Source organism: Thunnus maccoyii, chromosome 1 (genome assembly GCF_910596095.1).
Source record: "Thunnus maccoyii chromosome 1, fThuMac1.1, whole genome shotgun sequence".
Classification (NCBI taxonomy): Eukaryota; Metazoa; Chordata; class Actinopteri; order Scombriformes; family Scombridae; genus Thunnus; species Thunnus maccoyii.
Genome location: NC_056533.1, coordinates 20,098,290 through 20,122,150, shown reverse-complemented (window position 1 = coordinate 20,122,150; position 23,861 = coordinate 20,098,290). Strand labels below are relative to the sequence as shown.

The window sequence follows — 23,861 nt, the reverse complement described above, 5'->3', positions numbered from 1 at the left end:
TGCTCATATGATTAAACTGTGTTGATTACTGGTGCCGTCGCTGGATGTGTGTATGCGCCTGCATGTGTCACGTTGCGGCAGCTCCAGGGCAGATAGGTGGAGATTGCAGCTGAGGTGTGTATGTGTGGAGGTTTTATCTCAGCCTGGCTGTCAAAGAGGAAATTCACTGATGGATGGAGTCGCTGCAGGTTGAGCTCCTTCTGTTTTCATTCAGGTCCACTGGAAAAAGCCCAACAGCCCCCCCCCCAACCCCTTTTACTCCACTTGACCATCCATCCAGATGTGATGTGTGGATTAGAAGCTTTTATCACACACACACACACACACACACACACACACACACACACACACACACACACACATACACTTATTACTGCTATATGGTATGGACACAACCCCCAACATACACAGTTTATAAGTTATGATAGACACACACATCTCTCTTTGCCTCTGCTGTAACCACGGCGATAGCTGCCACTCAGATCATGTCCTGTAATATTTTTGGGAATTTCAAGGGTTTTAATGACATCAAGAGAAATTTACATTGTACAGTGACACAGATCTTACGTATGTTGGGTTTTTAAAGGCTGATTCTGATATTAAATCTGTTTTCAGGCAGAAACTAAATCAAATAAAAAGCATTTTGTGATTTCCAACAGAATTGCAGACCTGGCAGTGAAGAGAAAGCATTGAAACAACATATAGACCAGAAAATACAGATAAAATATAGTTGAAGTGTTTTATGAATTAATATTTTTTAAATACTGAAACTTTTGTACAGTTAATCCATCATTTTTCAGGTTGGTTGGGTTTTGTTGGATCTCAGTATTTCTAAAATCCTGGCTACAACTCCTTGAAACTAACAGATATTATTCTACCTTTGAGATTTTACATAAAACACACTTAATTATACTTTGACAGGAGTTGATCTGATGCATTGTGGGTTGTTTTTTTTGATAATAAAAAAAATACCGATAATACTTTTGTACTTATTGTATGTATTTTGAATCCTTATATTTTTTAATAAAGGGAAATGTAGGCCTACATTTACTCAATTATTGCACTTGCTTGCGCTTATTTTTCACAGTATTTTCCATTTTATGTGTGGGGGAGTAGAAGTATAAAGATACTAGAAGTATAAAGATACTTCTACTCCCCCACACTTCAGAGAGAAATATTGCAGTACTTAATACTCCACTACATTTATTTAACAGCTGAAGTTACTTCACAGATCAAGTTATTATTTACAAAACCTGTGATGAGCTTATAAAATATAGGTTAATCTTCCTAACAGTACATTTCACTGCTAATACTGATGTACTTTTAATTAAGTAACATTTTGAATGCAGGACTTTTAATTATAATTGAGTATTTTAAATATTTTTCACCACTTTTTTCTACATTTTTGTATAGCTACTCCTCCACAACTGATAATCCGACTATATTTTTGATATAATTCTAAAAAATCTTCTTGCTGTGCTCCTTGTCCACCACCATGCCTGTGTGTTTAACGCCTGTTTACGTTGTTGACATGTTTAAATCGTAGACTGTGTGGTTTAAACTCTGCTGCAACGCTTGAATAATAGAATAATATCAGTGTTGGGCTGACAGCACAATTCCCACTAATACCAAGAGACAAGAGGGCAACATTTGCCATTTAAAGGGCTCTTTCATTTGAATAATCTTTCATGGGACGTGATTAAAGCGCCTGCCTCGGCTGCTCTGACGTCAGCGAGATTGTCTGCGTTAGGTGAGTCTCGCGCAGCCAGCCTCTTGCTTCCCTCCTCTTCCTCTCGCGCCCCTCCTTGTCTTCGCGAAAGACACGATGAAATCGCTCGCGTTCGCTGTCATCATCATCATCATCAGCGCCGCCCCGGAGAGAGAGAGAGAGAGAGAGAGAGAGAGAGAGAGAGAGAGAGAAAGAAAAAGAGAGAGAGAGAGAGAGAGAGAGAGAGAGCTGGAGACCCCCCTGCCCCTCCTCCTCCTCCTCCTCCTCCTCCTCCCCACCTAACAACAACCCCAACCCCGCAGGCTCGAGCACAACGACCCCACCCCCCCAGCCCCCTCAGAGAGAGGGCACGGAGCGAGAGAGACAGCACTCGGGAGTCACGGAGAAAAGACGGTTCCCGGCTCTGTTTTGCCCTCAATCCGGGCCTAATGCTGTAGCGGACAGCGCGGGGAGGAGAGCGCGAGCGAGAGAGAGAGAGAGAGCGAGACAACGCACTGATTGAGAGTCGGCGAGGGACAGGGCGGACCGGAGAGACGACGGGATTGCTCATTCGCCTGGAAACATGGGATGTACACTGAGCGCCGAGGAGCGCGCAGCTCTGGACCGGAGCAAGGCCATCGAGAAAAACCTGAAAGAGGACGGGATGGTCGCCGCCAAGGACGTCAAACTGCTCCTGCTCGGTAAGAGGGAGCCTCTCCGGCCGCGGGGCGAGCTGCCGGCAGGGAAAATCAGTACCACGGAGAGCACCTCCGCCCCATGCAGCCCCACCGGGCTGCATGGGGCGGAGGTGCTCTCCATGGTGCTGATTTCCCTGCCGGCTCTCACTCTGCCCTCCGTTCTTTACAGGCGGCGGGGAGTCCGGCAAAAGCACCATCGTCAAACAGATGAAGTAAGTGGCTCTTGTGTTGCTCATTTTTAACCCACTCCGTCACAACCCAGAGTGAAAGGCCCGAGATTGCACCCTCCTCCCCCCTATCTGTGCTCAGGCAGGTTTGAGCCGCCATGTTTCCGAGAGGCCGTAGCCCCGGAGGAGGAGTGCCGGTGACTCGAGCACCTCCTGCAGACCGACAGTGAGGCTGCGGAGGAGGCCGCACCGGTGCGTCCCATGGTGCTATTCACCGCCTGGGTGCTAAAATGTAGTTAACGAAGGGTTTTTACTTCGCTACGGGGAGTGTGTGACAGGGGATATGTGTGTGGGTGTTGTTCCTCTATATGTGTGTGTGTGTGTATGTGTGTGTGTGTGCGCGCGAGTGTGTGTGTGTGTGTGTGTGAATTACAGTGAGGTCACTACAGCTCCATTAGTGAATACCTCTGCTTTTAATCTTAATGGCTTTAAGTGCCCGATATCGCCGGGAGTACTTTGCCTATAAAGCGGATTTACGCAGAAATATGGCTTCTAAAACCGCATCTAAACCTTCCCCCTGTCTAAGCTAAATCACTCTTTGATGTTTTAAATCACTGTTGTTATTTTCTCTAAACCTCTTAGTTAAGTTTCTAGATGTTTCAGTCACCGTCCATTGTATATTTTGTCCTGTGAAAACATCTCTCTACCAGTGTTTGTGGGTAGCAGTGTGCCTGCCTCCGTCCTGCTCAGCGCATCCCGGCCTGCAATGCACTGACTGCAACCTCCCTCCCTCTTCCTCCCCTCTTCTTCTTCTTCCCCTTCACCTCATCACCCCCCCTTTGGTCTCTGGTGGTCCATAAGTCACTGCTCTGCCCTGAACTCAAGACACAGGGCTAAATAGTGTTTACAAACATTTTTCACGGTTTACTTTAGCCTAAGCAGGCAGCATATGGACGTGGTTTTACTACACATCGTGGGTCATAAAGTTCGGGGGGTATATTTTGTATGCTCTGCTGTTATTTGTCCACAGGTTAGTATGTTGGTGGAGATTCAGTCTTTATATTGTGTGAATGAGGTGAGACTACACCTGTCGTTTCACTCTCATTGCAGCATGTGAGTGAGAGAGAATCTAAAAAAAGGCACACTTTAAAAACCTCAAAATATTCGGATAATGTGTCTCATAATAGTGGAGTATCATAGTTAAAAGGAAATATATGCACGGTGAGGCTCACGGGATATGAATTATATGAATTAAACAACAAGCAGCCTCCCTGATGGGTGATGTACTAACCATGCTAGTCAGTTGCAGCTGCAGAAATGTCAGGGAAGTCTATTTTTACACTTTTCTGTGATTGGTCAGGTAAGTTTTCATCAGTTGCACATACTGTACAGAGCTGAAAGGATTAGTCAAACTATTTTCATAATCCGTTAACAATTTAAGTCATTTTTTAAAGCAAAAGGGCCAAAAATGTTCTGGTTGCAACTGTATTAAAAGTGAATACTTACTGGTTTTATTATGTGATATTGAGCTGAGTTTGGTTGGATGAAACAAGCAATTCGAAGACGTCACCTTGGGCTCTGGGGAACTGTGATTAGCATATTTAACTAATTTCTTATAGACAGAATGATTAATCGAGAAAATAATCAGCAGATTAATCATTAATGAATATAATAATATATAATATAATATATAATTTAAACTCTCTCTTTTTGGCTTGTGAGGCTTTTTCAGACTTCTCATCCATAATTACATACATGTGCCTGCACAAAATATTAAAAAAACGCCTCCTGTTTCAGGGTTTTCCCCCTTAAAACACTGAGCAGAGGTGATAAACCAGTGAGATACTGGTGCATCTAAACAATAGTCACAATTATTTAATGGCCTTTGTTGTGTAAACTAGCACCTCTGCTCCTTTCCCCTGAAGTTTAACGTTGTATTTAATAAAACTATATATGATTTTAGCAGAGGTGGTCTTTGTTTCTGGTAAAAATCATCATCCCTTATTTATCTTCCTTCTTAAACTATCGATCACTGATCATAAAGGGGATGAAGAGGAGCTGCAGAAGTTTAAAATATTAGAGACAGTTTCAATGTGGATTACAGGTGAGTGTCAGGAAAGACATTGTGTAGATTTGGTGTATATGAGGTCAGAGTGAGAGCGATGCTGATGGATAATTTGACGATGACCAGACCAGTGGAGTCCTGTGTTATGTGATTGATCAGTATTCTGACTGATTCCACTCCATTGGCCGTCATAAAATATAAATGGCTTAAATATCACATTAGTGTCCAATTACAGATCACAGACTGACAATGTGATCAATTTCTGTCCCATTATACACTACTGACACACTTAAAGATGCCTTTTAGTTGGAGATGGTTTGAGGAGTGGAGGAGAGATGATAAGATGTAAGTGTTGGATGTCAAAAAGAAGGAATCGCCTTACACACACACATACAGAAAGCTCTGTATCAGCAGGAGCATGTAGACCTTTATCCTCAAAGGCTAAGAGACGATTGTTTAGGATCTGCAGGAACATATGGTTATATTTAGACTTTTTCTGTTTAGTCCACTCTTGTGTCTGTGTGCTAATGTCTGTGTGCGCATGCAGGATTATCCATGAAGATGGCTTTTCTGGGGATGATGTGAAGCAGTATAAGCCTGTGGTCTACAGCAACACCATCCAGAGCTTGGCAGCCATCCTCCGAGCTATGGACTCCCTGGGCATCGAGTTTGGAGACAAGGATAGAAAAGTGAGTCACCTTTACCCCCTCCTGCTGAATTGTTCACACACAAATCCGCAAAGCCTTTATTTACACATCCTTAACATTTAGGGGATGAAATGTCAAAGTGCTAAAGTAGAACTGGCTGTTATGGAGGAAAAATTAAATAAAAATAACACTTTTTCAGCATCTTTTTAGCTGAAACTACACTGCGTATCTTTATTTACAATATTAAATTAAAAAATCCTGTTTTTTTGCCCTTTTCCCCTGATGTTGTGAAACGTATTCTTACAGGCGGATGCTAAGCTGGTATGCGATGTGGTCAGTCGTATGGAGGACACGGAGCCATACTCTGCAGAGCTTCTCACTGCCATGAAGCGTGTATGGACGGACGCTGGGACTCAGGAGTGCTTCAACCGTGCCCGGGAATACCAGCTCAACGACTCTGCCCAATAGTGAGTAGAGTGAAAGGACAGAACGAGAAAAATACTTGTGAAAAATATATAAATGTACACCTATTTGATCTTTTGTCCCTGTTGTCATCAGCTACCTGGACAGTCTAGACCGGATCGGGGCGGCAGACTATCAGCCCACAGAGCAGGACATCCTGAGAACCCGAGTGAAGACCACCGGTATCGTTGAAACCCACTTCACCTTCAAAAACCTCCATTTCAGGTAGCGTGCGCCGAATCGTTGCACCGTCATAGCTCATGACTACAAGACTTGGCCTTTGTTGCTGGCATTTTGTCTAAGATTAGGTTCAGGGATTGTGGCTCTGTATACGAATTGACTTCTTGTATTGTTTTTTTCCAGGCTGTTTGATGTAGGAGGTCAGAGGTCAGAGAGGAAGAAGTGGATCCACTGCTTTGAAGATGTGACAGCCATTATCTTTTGCGTTGCTCTGAGCGGCTACGATCAGGTGCTCCATGAAGATGAAACAACTGTAAGTGTGACTCAGTGAACACAGACTGAATCCTTCATGGTGGAGCTTCAATTGATGTGTTTTTATAAAGGCCGATATTTCTAGAAAGATAGCTAATATTTTGTGTTCTCATTCATTATAAAGACACAATTTTCAGTGTTTGTTTCTCCGCTCAAGTCAAACCAGATCAATGTCGTTAATATAGCCCAGTCAGAATCACAAGTTTGTCCTAGAGGCTTTAACACATTATTTATCCTTAGACCCTCAATTCAAACAAAAACCTTTAACAAGAAAAAAGGCAGAAACCTCATAAAAAGCTGGAGAGGAAGGACACAGTGACACTTAAATAAACCTATTAAATCAGTTATATATTAAGATACGAATCAAACTGTACCGTGTTTTATGACTTTGAATCACACTGACTGTGATATATATGGTGTATTTAATATTTTCAGTCAGTTTGTAGAAATCTGTTTTCACTTTTACATTTAATTTAATCAAAAAAAGCCACAAAATCTACTTTTAAATCAACGTTGTAAGACAGTGTTTTACTGTCTTACTGAATATTTTTTACAGGCGCTGTATTAGTTAAACTTGCATGTTGTAACGCTGCATGTTTTAGTTATTTTAGTCCAATGTTTCTCTTCATTGTAACACTAACCTCATTGTTTTATTTATTCCTCCTGCAGAACCGCATGCATGAGTCGCTCATGCTCTTTGATTCCATCTGTAACAACAAGTTCTTCATCGACACCTCCATCATCCTCTTCCTCAACAAGAAGGATCTGTTCGCTGAGAAGATCAAGAAATCACCGCTGACGATCTGTTTTCCAGAATACACAGGTGAGTGTCTTGCCTTTCATTCTTAAATGGAGCTGCTTTATGAGCAAACAGATTCATATGAAGTCTCTCATATTCTCTGGTCTCTTATTCTCTCTATTCCCACCATTTTGTCTCCAGGTGCTAATACTTACGACGATGCTACGGCATATATTCAGGTTCAGTTTGAGAGTAAGAACCGCTCTCCCAATAAGGAGATCTACTGTCACCTGACCTGTGCCACAGACACAGGAAACATCCAGGTAGTGTTTGATGCCGTCACTGACATCATTATTGCAAACAACCTTAGAGGGTGTGGCTTATACTGAGGCCTGGCCAAGCACAGAGGTTGTCATGGAGAGTATGAGGTGTTAATAATGATAATTTTGATGATACTTAAACACATAAATATGTAATTCTACACGTCCAAATGGACCCAAAGAGCTGCCGTCAGACACCACACTGAATTATTGTCATGATTTGTTCCCTTCCTCTTACTATGATTTCAGTACACAACCCCAGTTTTGTCTTATAAAAAAAATGTGTTTTTTGAGCTGAATGTTTTCATGATTTGTTGATGACTTTGTCAACAACTGGGAAGGTCAGAAGTGGCAGCACGGGGGTTGTATTCAGCCTGCGCCTTGTTTAGCAAAACTCAGCGCAGAAAATGCAACGCGAGGAGTGTGAAATGCCATTTTCACCACAACATGGATTATAGTACCATTCTGTATGTGACATTATTATGTGCAAGTCTCGAGGCATTTATCAGCACTGAATATAGCCTCTGATGCTCCGTTTGAAGAGCTGCTGTGTGTATGAAGGTGGAGATGATGATGTTGGGGAGGTGCTGTGCTCGTGGCTGAGGGTCATGGTTGGGAAGAAGGAGGCTATTTTAACTTTCAGACGGGACAAAGCTCCCCTCTCCTTCAGACCCACACATGACTGAGTAGCCTGCAGGTCTGTTCCACTTGTTTTCTCTTTTACTTTAAAACATAATGAAAGAGAGGATTCTTCTGTTTAGAGTGGTTGCCCATTGCCATTGGCTTCCTGTAGCGTGAGGAAATGCCTATCAGCCAATGATATCTCAAAAAAAAGAAAAAAAAAGGAAGAAAAAAAAAAAAGAAGTCACATCGGTGCCAACCATCTGAGAACGACAGATAGGGGATTAGGATAAAAAAATCATAGCTCATGTTCATATTATCAACTGATATTATTTAAGTAAAAGATATAACACTTTATTATCATCGAATGATTTATTTATTTAAGCCTCATGCCCTACATGCCTCCTCCTACCTCCTGAAATCCCGTGCCACATATTTATTTCCTGTCATGAAAAACTGGGGTATACACCAATACCTGTCTACAGTTCAGAGGGTAGAAAGCAGCCCTCCAATGACATCTTGTTCTCTGTGTGGTGCTTTACCCTTCGATGTGAATCTGTTTAGAAATAGAAGACTGCACGAGGAGAACAATATCATTTGAGGCAGCCTCTGTCTGGGGAGTTGGGGGTTTTTTAAACCCACCTCTCCCCTGATAAGTAAACAGGGAACCATCATCCCCCCCGTCTGTCACGTTTCTCTTTTCACAGAGAAAAAGTAACAGCTCTCCATTTTCACCTGTGCACCCAAAAATTCATCTTCCTACTCCTGTATACTCTTACCTATCACATATCAGTCCCCATATCCTATCTCCATTTTCACCTTAAAAAGCACCGTACTGTATATATATATTATGATTATACCAGACTTTTTTTTACTGTGAATGTTTTTGTGCTGCACCCTCATCCTATTCGGTAGTTTATTGGTTGCTCTCATGTGGAATGTTTGTGCTGAGCCAATCGAATGTTGTGTTTACATTAAAGCCACACTTTTCCTAACTACTCCTGTGTTTCATGGTCTGAGTCTGATTATGCTGAAAGGTAAGAGGGTTGACTGTGTGACCGCAGCAAAAGTTTAAACACACTGACCTGCTTTAATCTGTGCAGAGAATTAAGGTTAAACCAGGAAATTAGGCTGAACATTATGAGAATGGACCACTTTTAATGCTTCATTGCCTGGTGTATTTAGTGTCAGGAATATGTACAGTGTATAAAAAATTGGGAACAGGTCTTGCATGGCAATAGGGCAGCACTTCGTGAAATGTGGCGGATGGCAGGGATCAGAAGCGTTGCGCAGCGGCTCTCAATTTATTAGGTTAAAAGTGTTCCATCATCACAGACAAGGAGCTATTCATATATTGAATGACTAGGCTGGATCAGCTGTCTGACCTGCTTCTGTCAGTTTAATGGGTATGATGTTCATTACTGCTCTGTTTCACTGACAGCCGCAGTCCCAGTGTGTCCTCCCAGTGTGTCCTCATTTCATGGAGACAGTTACAGGTTAAAAGGTTGGAACTCCCAGAGTGACACAATTACAGATTTACACTTTTTAATTACACATTTAAGAATAGTCTCGTATTTTACAGATCATTCATATCAAATAGTTCACCATCCCTGCCACATAGCCTCAAACCCTGCCTTTAAAAAAGCTCAGCTGTAACTCTAATACAGACTGACGGATCGCCGGGTGTGGAGCAGAAGGCAACAGAGTCTGAAAACCCGACTGAAATCTCCTGAAAGAGCAACAACGAGCGGTTTTGTTTCCAACAAAAAAGAAACCCTCAGCCATTTGCCCCGCACCCTGCCCACATCCATTTACAGAAACCTAGATTGTGCAGAGCTCTTTAGTGAAATGCATCACAAGGTGGGTACTGCAGCACAATCGCTGATAAGTTACAGTCGCAGCCTCTTGATATCCTCACTTCTGAAGTCGACACGCAGGGCCAGAACCTGACGCACCTCCGCCGGGGTCAGCCGCCACGTCAGGGGGCCAGAGTTTGGGCCCCAGTAATCCAAGATCTCAGTTACCTGCAGGACAAACAAACAAACAAACAAACAAGTGAGTCTGTGTGAACCAGTGGTGGAAGAAGACCATTTACAAAGGAACAATAACATACTATGAAAATACTCAATTATAAGTATTTTTTAGCAAATTGTACTTAAATTACCATAAATTAAAGTAGTCATAATGCAGAAAATGTGACTGTTACAATATTAAATATTATATTACTGTTGCATTAATGTGTAATAAGCATTTTACTGCTGTAGTTGGTCAAGGTGGCTCTAATTTAACTATTTTTATGCTGTTGGGAAGATTATTTTGTATCATTGCATCATATTTGATAAAATTGTGATCTGTTTTGTATATAAAATGTGAAAAATTACAAGGTTTTTCTCAGTAATGTAGTGGAGTAGAAGTATAAAGTATGAAATAGAAATACTCCGTAAGTACAAGTAGCACTAAATGTACTTTTCCACCACTTGTGTAGACTGCTATTAATGTTAGGAGTAAAAACATAAAATTAGCTTTTATACACATGTGTATTGTGTGTATTGTGTGTGTGTAAGAATCTAAATTACCCGCTCCAGGTTGAGGATTGTGGCCATTTGTGTGAGACGAGCAAACTTATCCCTAATGGTCCAGGTGGTCACAGTGGTGAGGTATGCCACAAGAGACCGAAGCTCTTTATCGAACTGCAGCCCTCCCAGCTACAACAGAATGATCAGCATGATACAAACCATTAAAACCAGTGAATACATTTTGTGAACAGCAATATTTTCTTCTACATGCTGCAGAAAGTGGTGCCATTTATTTAAAGGTTTCCTGTTCTTTCTATCAGTAGACAGGCTGCTCAAAATAGGAGAGATGTTATCATGCCAAGAGGAAGCGTCCTCTCCTACAGGCCTTTCTAGACTCATCAATAAATCATTGCTTGAGGCTTTTTCATCACGTGTGTCAGAGATGTGATGTGATGCAATGTGATGCACAGGGTGCTGGCTGCCACCTTGTGGCCGAGCCCGGCTCCTCACCCTGCTGAACGAGCACTTGAGGACCGTCTTCTCCATCTCAATAGATATCAAGCTGGTCATCAGGCTGGTCAGGGTGTCATAGATGACAGGGGAGAGGGCCGTCTGGTGAGAAGACAGGGAGAAGTTTAAAATATGGAAAGGAAGATTATGTATATTCAGTTAATAAGAAGTTGTAGTTTGAATGGAGGAGATACCTTGAACTCCCCCATGAGCTGCTCCAAGTTAACGATGAGCTGCTGCACCCAGGGGTCATTCGCTTCATAATCATTGAACTCCTCCTGTGAGGAACAACAGCAGTTACAGAGAAATGTTTTATGACCTATAATTGTGCGTGAACGAGTCTGTGACACTATACCTCCTCTATGTTGTGTGAGATGGACAGGAAGCAGCTGATCCAGGGTTTGACTTGAGGCTTTATGGCTGTTGTGTTTAACTCAGTCAGGCCCTCCTGTGAAACAGAGTATGTAACTTTTACCACTCAGTGGACACTTTTACCAATGAGGCTTCTAGCACCACAAGTTGCACACATTAACAACAAACTCTAGCTGACAAACACCTTGGATATATGTTTACTTTACTGTAAAATAAAAATAAAAATTAAATCTTGCAAAGAGGTTTTCTTTCCCCCTAAAAAATAACTGGAAATATCTCCTTTAAAAACAGACTATACAGTGTATTTCCCTGTAAAACAGACAAATAGTTATCCTCCCCTAATTGTCACGCTAACCCTTCCCATTGCATGGCATCTACTGTAAGTAAATATATACACAACTCCCAGCTGAGAAGCTCTGATCAATGTGTTTGTGCCTCCAACCTGTAAAAGATCCTTGAACTTGGTGGATGTGTTGACGAGGTCGGACAGACAGCTTTCAATCTTGGCTTGTTCGCCAGGACCGGCACCCTGACTGAACAACTTGGAACAGTCATTCTGCAGAGGGAGAAAAACAGCGAGGTAAACTATGAATGATATGATGGATAGAAGAGAAGCAGCGTGCAGATATGAAACTTACCTCCAGATTCCTCTTCAGAGTTGTGATATTCTCACTACACACCTCAACATTATTCAGAGTCACCTGAAATAGAAAAAGAGAAAACTGTGAATGAAGGATTCTTATAGTTTGGTTTGGTATGATTCACTTATATTCTGTCCATCTTTCTCTACAAATATAAACTGCAGAAAACTGGCTTCTGTGGTGAAACTGGTATTTATGAACCTCTGAGTCCAAATTAACTTTTGACAAACGGGTTAAAAGGTTTTTGAAGTAGTGCTTCGTTCAGCTGAGAGCCATTTTAAAAATTAAAGCCCTACTTAGCTATTAAATTAGATGAGATTATTCATCCATTTGATTCCTCGCTTAAACTACTGCTGCTCTCGTTGAACAAGCCTTAAACAAAGACCTGAATGCTGAAGCCAGGCTTCTCTCTGGAGAACAGATGATATTACCACAATTTAAGACTTTAAGACTACACATTGAGATCCAACATTTAGAAAATGAGATCCTGAGAGAGAGAAAGAATGTTTCTTCTATTGGTGAACAAAAAAGAAAGGTAAAAAAGCTTTGTCAATGTGAGTAGCCAGGAATCTGTTGATGGTAACCAAACTGCACAAAAGTAATGAAAATTTCATTTTTTTCGCTTTCTCTGCTCATGATTAGAGCCTCAATGACTGAATGATAACGTCCAAGTTACAATATGTTTTTTTTACTGTATCCTGTCAGGAATAATACATACAAAAACATCACCATGTATCATTGTTGCGCATCATCACTGCAACATAAAAAAGCAGGTAACAACCATTCAAACCTTTTTTACCCTCAGTGGTGACTCTTAAATCAGGATATATTCATTAAATTTAGGCTTAGTTTTGTCTGTCTGAATTTCGTCATTGTCTGGCCAACTGCATGCAACAAGGCTTCATAGAACCATTGCCTGAGAGCGAGGCGGGTATATGTGTGTGTGTGTGTGTTTCCATCTCACCAGAAAAGCAGCCTTGGCGTGCTCAGCACTCTCAATGCCCAGTGTGTTGAACTTGCCCTGCTGTAAGCTGCTCTGCATCAGACTGACTGCACTGCTGACGCCACGCTGGATGTCCTGAAGCGTCGTAGCGGGGAAGCCCTGCCGGAGCTTATTATACAACACCTCCCTGAGAGGCGGGGGCAGGAACAAGGGAGACACACACACACACACGAGAGAGATGTGAACAAATGAAGAATGAAGAGCAGCTGAAGAGTATTTCAGATATAAACTGGAAAATAAGAGAGTGAGCACCTGAAGTCGGACTCCAGCACAGAGTTAGCGTGGTTGATCATAGCACACAGACAGTCGATGCTGGAGCTGGATAAAGCTCTACTGATGCACTTCTTTACGATGTAGAAACAGTCGTCCACCATGCTGGAGGTCAGCTGACCCTTTTCGTATGCATCCATAGTAACAGCCTGAAGAGGAATATTAATTAATATGGGAAATAAAACACTATTTTCGCTTTCCTAAAAGTTCAACACAACATTTTCACGTTATCTATTTAATATTAAATTCTGTTCTTAAATTTAATTTTTAGTGTCAGAATTGATATTTATCAAAATCAACTTTGTCAGTTTAGATCAATGTAAAATCTACTTGGACAACATGTACAAATAACATATTTGTATCAAGACATTAATTCTCTTTGACAAAACATAACAGCATAACATTTATTTTTCTCGTCACTTTTCAATACTAAAACGTTCAGTATTGACTATGAATTTTGCTCATTAGGACCAAAATAAGTAGTCTGCCTAAAATCTATTGACATAGCTAAATAAAATGTAAACTGGAACTCATTCTTGTTTCCACATCTGAATCTGATTGATCAATCTTCGACCAGTCAGTACTCAAAAATACTATAAAAATAATTTGGAGCTTTAAAGTTCATTCTTGACCTTTGGAACAGTAGTTTGCAGCTGCTTTTTCTGGAGCTTTCAACCACATCTAACTACTATTACATGATTGAAATTCTCAACTTAGGTCACATGATGACAAATTAACAATTGCCATGGAAACGCCATTCATTGATGAAGATGTGAAATGTGTTTGAAAACTCCAGAAAAGCCAAACAGTGGACCTTGAGTTAAGATTATTTTGTCATATATACAAATGCTTTATAAATATATAAAACTGAGTAATTAACCTTGTTAACAGACTCTCTCATGTAGTACTCTTCCATTGGAATGTAGTAGCCAATCAGCTCCTGCATCGTCGTGCTCAGCAAACAGTGTTTCAGTAGCTTCTCCACATTCTGCTGATGCTCTGGGTGTTAGAAAGAATATATTTTAAATACATATTTTCAACTGACAAATAGATATCTTTGCATGCACAATCATATGTTCATATAAAACTACCCTGTGTGATGCTTTGAGCATCCCCGACTTCAAAGTCGGCCATCATGCGACGACGTAAAAAGCGCAGGTAGAGCTCCGCCCTCGCATTCATCAGGGTGACTTCTGACAGTACAGGGTCCAGTTCCCTGTTCATGTAAGAAAGATATTAAAAAAGACAAAGACGGTGGGGTCTGCATGATGATCCTGAGATAAAAACAAATACCTGGGCTCGATCCTCTCCCCTGGCACGCTCTTCATCATGCTATTCTGGACAATCTGAAACTACAGGAGGAGTTCAGGTCACAGTGTGTACAGGTATGCAGTGAAAACAACCGTGTCGTGCGGTTAAGATGCCATGTGCACCTTGTTGTGGTATCCTCTCTGCTGGATGAACTTATCAACTATTTTCTGCGCCTGTCGGTCACATTCCTGCTGCAGGTGAGTGATGAGCGTGTACAGATGGCCCGGACCGTAATACGTCTCCACAATAGGCTGATGAGTCTCAACAACACGAGCGATGCCTGTCAACACACACCAACATATTATTTGATCCAAGGCAACAAAAAAACACAACATACAAACAGTGTATCAGTGCTGTTATCTCACCTTCTAGTAAAAGTGTCAGAGTGTCAGCAAACACCAGTGGTGCTCTCTTCTCGCCCAGATCTCCTCCTGTAGCTAAGAGCAGGTTCTCTTCAGCTTTGGAGGCAAGCTATGTGAGTGTTTGTAGACAGAAAGAAAGATGACTCATACTGTATGATCAGAATCAATAAGACATAATATATATGTCAATATTTTTGACCAAAAGACAAAGGAAACCAAAGAGCAAATAAGACAAACATTGCCTCCTTTCTAGCAGTAATAGAAGAGAAGAGCACGAGAGAAATATGCATTTTTGCAACTCTTTACCAGTATGGGAATCAATACCGGCAACACTCTGACCATAAATGATCCTTTCCAACCCATAGAGCTAAGACCTGGCCTTCCCCTGACACTTAAGCATGTTTCATGCATTTCACTACTGACCTGAGTGCAGAGATATTGTCCAAAGCGGGCGAGGCCCTGCTGGTGGAGGCCCAACAGAGGGAAGATCTTAAAGAACCTCTCCACCTGCGCTAGATCAACTGCTGCTACAGCTTCATCCAGCTTCTCAGCTACGATGACCTTCAGTTTCTGCTCTGCCTCCTGCAGCATTATCAGACTGGCGTCCACGGCACTGCCTGTGCAGACACGAGGCATCGACAGCGTTACAGTGTCTGTCTAGTCATGATAATACAAATGCAAGCCACGGCACATACTGTATCTACTCAGTACCTGCTGTATGTGAAAAAGCATTAAAACATGACATTTATTGTAATAAGATCTTTTGTTAAGTCACAATCGCATTTTCTATGTACTGCTACAATCCTACAATGATCTGACAATGACACAACAACATGCACTGTGACAGAGAACTTGAGGCCTCGCACTTTCTTCTCCCTGCCTGCTCAGCTCAATAACCGACTGGTCCAGAGAAAGGTATCGATGGATGTGGGCAGCAGCTTGTTCGTAATCTTCATTACGCAGGGCTGTCTGCACGCCGTCTGTGCAGAACTTCAGGTCAAGGATATCATCAGCACGCTGGATGACGTTATACAGCCGTGTCTACAAAAAATAAGATATATGCTAAGAGAACAGGACATGCGATCCAATATAACAACATCTTGTGATTAATACTTTGTGTAATTGTTGACACTGTGTCAGAAATGTGATGATTGCACTCTGGAAACTTGGTCATTTATGAGGCTATAGTTGTGGTTTTGTATGGACTCAAAGGTGTAAAAGAATTGCTAAAAAAAATCACTTAAGAGTTGAATAAAAACATCTGAGACAGTGTTAGCAACAATCAAGTGTTTTGCAGTGATGAGGTGTGTTGTAGAGTTTGACACTGGATTGCATTAGACTGTACAGGTTTTTTGACATTGTGTCAATAAAAAATAAAAAGGTTAAAAAATTGAGTGTATGTGGGTTGACCCCATGACATCCCTGATGGTGCAGAATAGATGTCTAGGGTAGATGGAATGAGTTTGTATGTGTGTGTACCTTTGCCAGGTCCAGCTGTCTGACTTTGCGGCTGACGTTCTCAGCCAGGTTGCAGGTAAATGTGATCATACCTGACAGCTGACTGGCATCTCCTCCAATCAGCTGTAGGTTGGGCCTGCAGAGCACAGACAACATTTGTCACAACAGTACACATTCTTGTTTAAAGATCTTAAATTATGGTGGTTGAAGCTCAAATCAGTGATCATCAGTGGGTGCTTAGGAAACTAGACTGATCGGTACAAGCTACAAACTGTACCCCATCCTCTGTAGTGCCAGCATCTTCGTGTGAATGGTCCCCTCTTGTCCCACCAGTCTGTCCAGCTCAGCCTCCACTTCTTTCTGTAACAAAAAACAAAAACATGTAATGAGCAGCAATGAATAGTGTTATACATTTAATAATTTAATTTCTGAACAATCATCTATTTTCTCATTTTGGTTGTTGTACGTTAAGGATATGTTCACATTTTTTCTAGTCTGTCCTAAAACAGTTACACATCCCAATGACCATTGACACATGTTTTTCTTGCTGTTAACTTTTCTGCTGTTCATACTGGCCATTAAAAGATCCCTTCATAATGCACTTGCAATGTAAATGATGTAGGACAAAATCCAATCCTTCAGTGCAAAAATGTATTTCAATGTTTATCTGAAGGTAATATGAAGCTTTAGCTGCCCAAATTAGTCAAATCAAGTAGATACCTTAAAAGTTACTGTCTTTTTAGTGTCAATTTTCCACTGCAGCTGAACAGGAAAACACTGTCCGTCAAGGCTCAAAGAGGGAACTTACTGTTAAAAAGACTGTAACTGTGGCTGATATCCACTTTATGTGACTATTTGACAGCTGAAGCCTCATATTATCTTAAGATACTTTTAGATACATTTTTGCGCAAAACGAGAGCTGTGGATCACTTACATTGAAAGTGCATTACAAAGGAATCCCTTATTGGTCAGTATGAACAGGAGGAATAATTACAGCAAGCAAAACCTGTTTCAATGATCATATAGACAACTGACTACTGTTTAAGGACTGACTTGAAAAATTGTGAACCTGTCCTTTAATGGCACAAAACATGGCTCACATTTGCACAAACAGTCAGACCCCTTTCGTTGCAAACCACAGCTGGAGCCAGTGTAACATATCCTCCATTTGGGTCAGGTTACTGTGTTCATTGTGTTTATGTGGTCACATATTTATCAATAAAGTTGGCACACCATTTAATTATAAGAAACACTTAATATCTAAACATGAGGAACATCTCTGGAGGCAGCAGTGTAACGTAACATTATATATTTAGGATGGTTTTTACAATGATGGTAACAGCTCTCAGATTCAGTTGGTGGGACCCACTAACTACCGACCAGCTGACATAAATGTATAGCTAGCACCTAGTCACTGATAAAGAAACTTTTTAGTGGAGCACGGTCATGAGATTGGTTGCTTTTATGCTAATTGAGCCATAATTTCATAATTAAGTCCTTTGCCTCAGATGTTGACAGCAGTGTTTTGAGTCAGCAACGTACGTACGGAACAGACGTTTACGTCGATGACGACGGCAAGTGTACACGTCAACCAACTGCCGTTAACAGTGGTTTAATAGTGGTATACGAACCTCCTCCACGCAGAGCTGCTGATAAACTTTCTCCAGGTCCTCCAGCTCCGTTAGGGCCGAGATAGTCTCCATACTCACTGAGGACATGGAGCCAGAATCGCATCTTTTCGTTGCGACGGGCCCACCGTTGTCAGCCATCTTCTTCCGCCACAGAGACAGCACTCAGGAAGCAGCACCGGTGTCGATTTTCCCTGGGATTAGCCTGTCAGGCAGAGCTTCTTCGCAGGATAATGTCGGCTCAAGCACACCGCCTTTTCATGTTAAAATACACTGACCGTAATAACCTTAAGCATGACCGTAACACTACCCTTAAGCATGTACCCACACATAAGCCTTTGTTGCCGTGGCAGTCTACAAACACTGCCTGAGGGGCTAAACTCAGGGTAACACGCGCAAATATTTTACGCATGCGTTGTGCGATTTTGTGCATCATATTTAATAATAATACATTTAATTTGTACCGCACTTTTCATTCATAGTGAAACTCAGAGTGCTACAGTATTAATAGCACAGAACATAAAGAAAATAGTAATAAGAATTAGGATGAAAGTGCTGTTCTGAATGTACTGGAGCTTCTGGAGGCTCCTGCAAGGGATCCCTGTGAAGAGTGAAGAGTTTTGCTGCTGTTTAACTGGAGAAAAAAATAATTATTTAGTAATAGGATGGAAATGGAAGCCATTCATTGGCAAGAGACAGCAGTGAGATTGTTTTAAAAGAGTTGGCGCACCCAAATTACAAAAAACAAAACAAAAAAAACTCCTAATGATGTCTAATTTCAGACTACATGTGGCAGCCTTCTTCTTTCAAATACTACCCTCTCCATGTTTCCTGTGTCACTTCATTTGTGTTAATTTGATTAAATACAGGTTATTTAGGAATTTGCACCATGTAAGCGCAATACAAACTAAAATAATAAAGGTATAATTACTAGATTTTGACCACTCTACAAGACATGGCTTCAAGATGAGGTAAATATACCGGAGCTGCCTTGACACCGTTATAATTTCAGTTTATACTGTACTGAAATGCCCCATATGACCAAAAACACGTCCATAAATCCATGTCAGATAATCACAACCTGTCACACAATGATCCTGGAGGCCTTTGGGGAACCTGAGGGTCTGTTGGTAATCCATCCTTGGTGTTGGTTTTGAAATATCTGCCACCACCCTGATACAACTGCGAATGGCACTACTGTGGAATTTCAATTTTGTTGCTCAAGAAGTAACAAAATTACATTTTAAACACTCAACAGTATTTGCAATTTTCCCCCCACACGAAATAATATCCTGGTTACTCAGGATAAAAGGAAACCTCCTGCCAGTTGTGGAGTTTCAAGAATTTTCGAGGTGATGTATTAATTTAATGAAGGCATTTGTTGCAAGAACAGTGTCCAGTAATCTCCTTTTCTTCAACATCTTCTTTTGTACATAAAGATCTTAATCAAAAGTGTCTTTATAAATATGCATTGTTTTACACTTTTAAATGATTCCTTCCAACATTACAACTTTTCAAATGTTCAGACACCATAAGGCAGTAAAACACAACTGTATAGAAGGATCCAAAAATCTTACTATAATAGGAGTTTACATTTTCATGCTGTCATGTGTTGAGTTAGTCCTAAATTGTTAAAGAAATGAGGATGATGACAGTCAAAACCCGTCAGTCCTGTTGGGTCCTGAGTCTCATCACAGAATCAGGAGGCTGGCTGTCCTCTGGAAACCAGGAGTTCTTCCTTTTCCTGCTGAAGCTCTTCCCGTTTCTTCTGTAGCTCTGCCTTTTCTGTCTGCAGCTCTTCTCTCTGTCTATTTAAGTCTTTGGCTTCCTCCTGCTGTGCTTTCCTCAGTGACTCGATTTGCTCCCTCTCCACAGCTGCCTCTCTGGCATTCGCTGCACGCAGCTTCTCAAGAAGCTCCCTCTGATGCTCCAGAGCGCGCGCCTCCTCCCGCTGCGCTCTCCTCAGAGCTTCTATCAGCTCCTGCTCCCTCCTGAAAACACGCCTTTCTCCTCCAGAGGCTCGTGAATCTTTGATCACATCTGCAAGAAGGAGGAAAGAGAAGGCTGCGAGTTGAATACAGTAGAAACACAAAATGGAGCAGAATTGTTCACTCAACTTATATTAAGTAATTATGGTTGCTAAGATACTAATTACTTTCTTAAAGTTACATTGACAACACATGTAGTTGAATATGGAATATTTAAATATTTTACTGCACTTTTAAGGCTGAAAATTAGTGTTTTGCTGCCATCTCTGGTTGAAAGTTTCACACCTTGTTTCACTACAGAAATGTGCTCTGATGCACCTGTAACCAAACCCAACAGTGACAATGTTAACATGCACACTAATATTCTGCTATTATTCTGTCAATGACAATATTTTGAATATAATACGGGTCATATAAATGGCATATTCTGTTTGGATATTCCGAAATAGGCCTTATTCTGAATGTAGCATTTTTTAAGACACGTGGGATATGCTGATATTATTCTGGTTTTAGGAGCATTTCGAATATGTGTCTCAATAGGTCTCATAGCCCTCTTGCTTGTTTACCCAGAGCAGGCAAAATGACATATACTGGAGCAGGAAGGCAGACAGAGGAGAGGAATGAGAGGAGAGTGGAGAGCTGTTCTGAGAAACAGAGCGTGCCTTCTCCACGACAGGGATGGAGGAGATTGTTTATTATCCTGACATGCAGCTGTAGACTGACGGTCACAACTTGGTGTGATGCACCAAAAACACTCAGCAGGGTAGTAAACATCATGGGACAACCGAGGTACTGGACGTGCCTGTAACTCAATATAATAAATGTCAGGCAGCAGCTCACTAATGTTTTTCACCTTGCTGGTTTACTTCACTGCCTGCGGAGATCTTGTGATTCCTGTTCACACTGGAGCAGAGGAAAACCCTGAAAACCCATGTAACCATGTAAACAGCTTAGTGGGAATATTGCCTTTTTTGGAATAAGGGCAAAAAATAAGTATTTTGTGCATGTAAATGTAGTTGATGAAGTTGTGGGGTCCTGAAGTACACCTGCACATCACTGCAGCAAGCTGAGAAGTTAAACCACTAGAGGTCAGCAAAGATAACATTAGTTACTCTTTAAATTGTTTTGTTTTTAGGTTTGTGTTTAAACAACATTTAATAATTGTCGTCTTCTGTTAAATGAAGAAGTGTTTGTTATACATTTCACTTACTAATTAAGATGTATTTGAAAAAGTCTGAATTTATTACATAAACAAACATCACTGAAGGTTACCTGAAAACTGTCTCTGCTCTGTCACCTCGACAGTCACCGGCGACGTAGATGTGTCACCATTAGCGTTTGAGCCACGTGATGACTTGGATATTGGTGGGTTCTGCACATCACCCGCTACCTGAGACGCCTCCGGGTGCCTTTTTGACATGTGTCGATGCAGGTTGCTGGTGCTGCTGTCAAAGCACTGTATCTTTTTCTTGCAAATCCGGCAACGAGCAGCAGCCAAACTCTCCAAGCGCTCAAAGTGTCTCCAGATCAAGCTCCGTGTATTCCGTCTGCGTTTTAAACAGCGGTGACCACTTGCCTTTTCATCTGTTCTTTGTTCTACTGGAGCTCCTTGTGCAGCTTCCAGGAGGCCATTAAGAGCCGAATTAATGTCAGCTTCATTCACTGTGGTGATGGTGTCAGAGTCTCCATCCTCCAGCGCCACTTCCACTTAAGAAGAGGTAAACAAAGCTATAGTGAGTAAAGATTCTCAGGCATGACTTTGGAAAAAAGGCGGCACATGTTCACTCTTAGTTCTGATAACTCTGTTTATAATACACAGAGGAGAAGCAGGTGAGTGTAGTGAGACCCAGGAGCAATGTTTACCTTCCTCTGCGCTGACTGAAGTGAGTTTAAAAGCTTAAGTCAATGTGAAATAATCCAATGTTGTCACAAAAGCTTGTGAAACATTAGAAATTGTCTTCATAATCAGTGGTGGGAAATAACTAAGTACATTTACTCAAGTGCTGTACTTAAGCACAATTTTGAAGAATTTCTACTTGTTACTACTCCATTTGATGTTACTTTATACTTCCACTCCACTACATTTCAGAGGGAAATATTGTACTTTCTACTCCACTACATTTATTTGACAGCTTTACTTACTTTTCAGATGCAGATTTGACACAATAGATGATATAACAAGCTTTTAAAATACAACACATTGTTAAAGATGAACAGTGGTTTCCAACCTTTCTGATTTTTGACATCTTCCATAAAGCAGCGTGTAGTCAGGGTCACATTTCAGGTGTCTGTTTCAGACAAATCTGAAACTATGTTAATGAGTCTCCTTGTTAATCTAGTCCAGATTTGACAGGTCTAAGTATAGTGGTTTTTGATCTGGATCTCGTCTAATGTGGTCTGGATGGACAAATATCAGTGAAATCGCCCTTTTTCTGTTTTCATAAGCAAAATAAAGGTTTCACAAATCTGAAAGTGGGTTTAAACAGCGTTAAGGTTTTTCCTACGATGTCTAAGTTTACACATTTATGTTTCCCCTTAACCCCGACTGGGAGGCTGACTGGAGCATCAGTAGGTGATGTAGAGGTCCATACCGGAGCAGAACTGTCCGCTGTCAGTCTCCAGGTCTCGGTGTCCGTTGCTGGCAACAGTTTCAGGTCCTTGTCCCACACTTTTCTCGGCGATGGCGACCTCGGTGGGATGTTTGACACGCAGATGTCTCAGCATCGCTGTTGTGGTGCCCTGCTCCCGTTTCCCCAGATAATTTCTGCAGAGAAGACACTGGACCGAGTCTGAGTCGACTGCTTTAAAAAAGCCCCACACTACACTTCTCCTACGGGCCATGTTTATCGGTATCTCCGGTTTATCAACACACAACATTAAATCACATCTGCTCACACTCTGTTGTGTTGTCAGGGATCTACAGCGACAGTTTCCACCGCTCGGTGTTTTCTACGGTATCCAGAGATAGCTTTGACTTGACTAGTAACGATTTGTATCGGTAACAGTCTCGTTATCTGTTGAGCTTCTTGTTTTAAATGGAGGGTGTTGCTACAACGCAACGTCATATCCGGGCCAGCTGTTAACCGTCAGTTGCTAAAACAAGATTATTGTAGTGTCTGCATGGTAACCCTAGATTTACGCAGGATCTCGCGAGAGTGATCATTTTAACCCAAACCATGATCTGTCCCTAACTCTAACCAAGTGGGTTTTTTGTGTCTAAACCAGACTTCAACTACAACGTTGTCACATCATAAAACACAATTATTTAGTACAATGACAAACAACACGTGGACAATGAATGAAGGCGTACAAATGCCGCGAGGGTTTCGTAAATCTAGACATCATCCAAAATTTTCTATAAAACTCTCCTAATTTCATATTTCTTGCTACATTGGAAACCTTTTTATGAACACAATGTAAATTCCCATAATATTTGGAAATTTAGAATAACACATTATTTCTAATAATTAATATTTATTTATATTTCTTTTGAGATGCTGAAATTTATTTGTATATGGACCCTGAAACTGACAAAATGTAGAACCTCACCCCCTCCCAGAATTTAACCTCCAATCAGTTGGTTTAAAAAAAAGAAGCAAAATAGCAGAAAATAGAGAAAAATTTCTTTTTATTTCTTAGATTTTGGATGCTGAAGCGCATTTACGTATGCTGCCCTGAAACTGACAAAATGTAGAAAAAACCCCATAGAATTTAATGTCCAGTTAGTTGTTGAAAAATGATGACTTTGTTTGTTTTTGTCTTTGTAAAGGCAGTTATGTCTCTTTTGCTTTGTTTGATCAAAAGGTCTCATTTTGCTCTCTGGTTCTTGTACTAAAAAATGTGTACATGTGTAATTTAATCCTTAATGACAATGTCATAACAA

General features: G+C 41.2%; 3 protein-coding genes across 3 annotated transcripts; 1 reads left to right on the top strand and 2 right to left on the bottom strand.

Annotated features, from left to right (window-relative positions):
• Positions 1 to 2,055: 2,055 nt before the first annotated feature.
• gnao1b (guanine nucleotide binding protein (G protein), alpha activating activity polypeptide O, b) lies at positions 2,056 to 9,356 on the top strand. Its single transcript, XM_042410848.1, has 8 exons — positions 2,056 to 2,409; positions 2,576 to 2,618; positions 5,186 to 5,327; positions 5,592 to 5,752; positions 5,844 to 5,972; positions 6,111 to 6,240; positions 6,909 to 7,062; positions 7,180 to 9,356. The coding sequence occupies exons 1-8, from the start codon at positions 2,292 to 2,294 to the stop codon at positions 7,365 to 7,367; spliced, it is 1,065 nt and encodes a 354-aa protein (XP_042266782.1). The 5' UTR covers positions 2,056 to 2,291; the 3' UTR covers positions 7,368 to 9,356.
• A 91-nt stretch (positions 9,357 to 9,447) lies between these two features.
• On the bottom strand, positions 9,448 to 18,347 carry cog4 (component of oligomeric golgi complex 4). Its single transcript, XM_042410838.1, has 19 exons — positions 17,994 to 18,347; positions 16,640 to 16,722; positions 16,384 to 16,498; positions 15,771 to 15,945; positions 15,328 to 15,521; positions 14,908 to 15,013; positions 14,665 to 14,822; positions 14,525 to 14,583; positions 14,323 to 14,447; positions 14,112 to 14,230; positions 13,214 to 13,380; positions 12,923 to 13,088; positions 11,956 to 12,018; positions 11,760 to 11,873; positions 11,301 to 11,393; positions 11,140 to 11,223; positions 10,946 to 11,047; positions 10,496 to 10,624; positions 9,448 to 9,943 (listed from the first exon to the last, which is right to left on the bottom strand). Exons 1-19 carry the CDS (start codon positions 18,129 to 18,131, stop codon positions 9,809 to 9,811), a joined length of 2,325 nt encoding a protein of 774 aa, XP_042266772.1. The 5' UTR covers positions 18,132 to 18,347; the 3' UTR covers positions 9,448 to 9,808.
• A 975-nt stretch (positions 18,348 to 19,322) lies between these two features.
• On the bottom strand, positions 19,323 to 23,074 carry LOC121897660 (stress response protein NST1). Its single transcript, XM_042412317.1, has 3 exons — positions 22,570 to 23,074; positions 21,251 to 21,685; positions 19,323 to 20,030 (listed from the first exon to the last, which is right to left on the bottom strand). The coding sequence occupies exons 1-3, from the start codon at positions 22,853 to 22,855 to the stop codon at positions 19,690 to 19,692; spliced, it is 1,062 nt and encodes a 353-aa protein (XP_042268251.1). The 5' UTR covers positions 22,856 to 23,074; the 3' UTR covers positions 19,323 to 19,689.
• Positions 23,075 to 23,861: the final 787 nt, after the last annotated feature.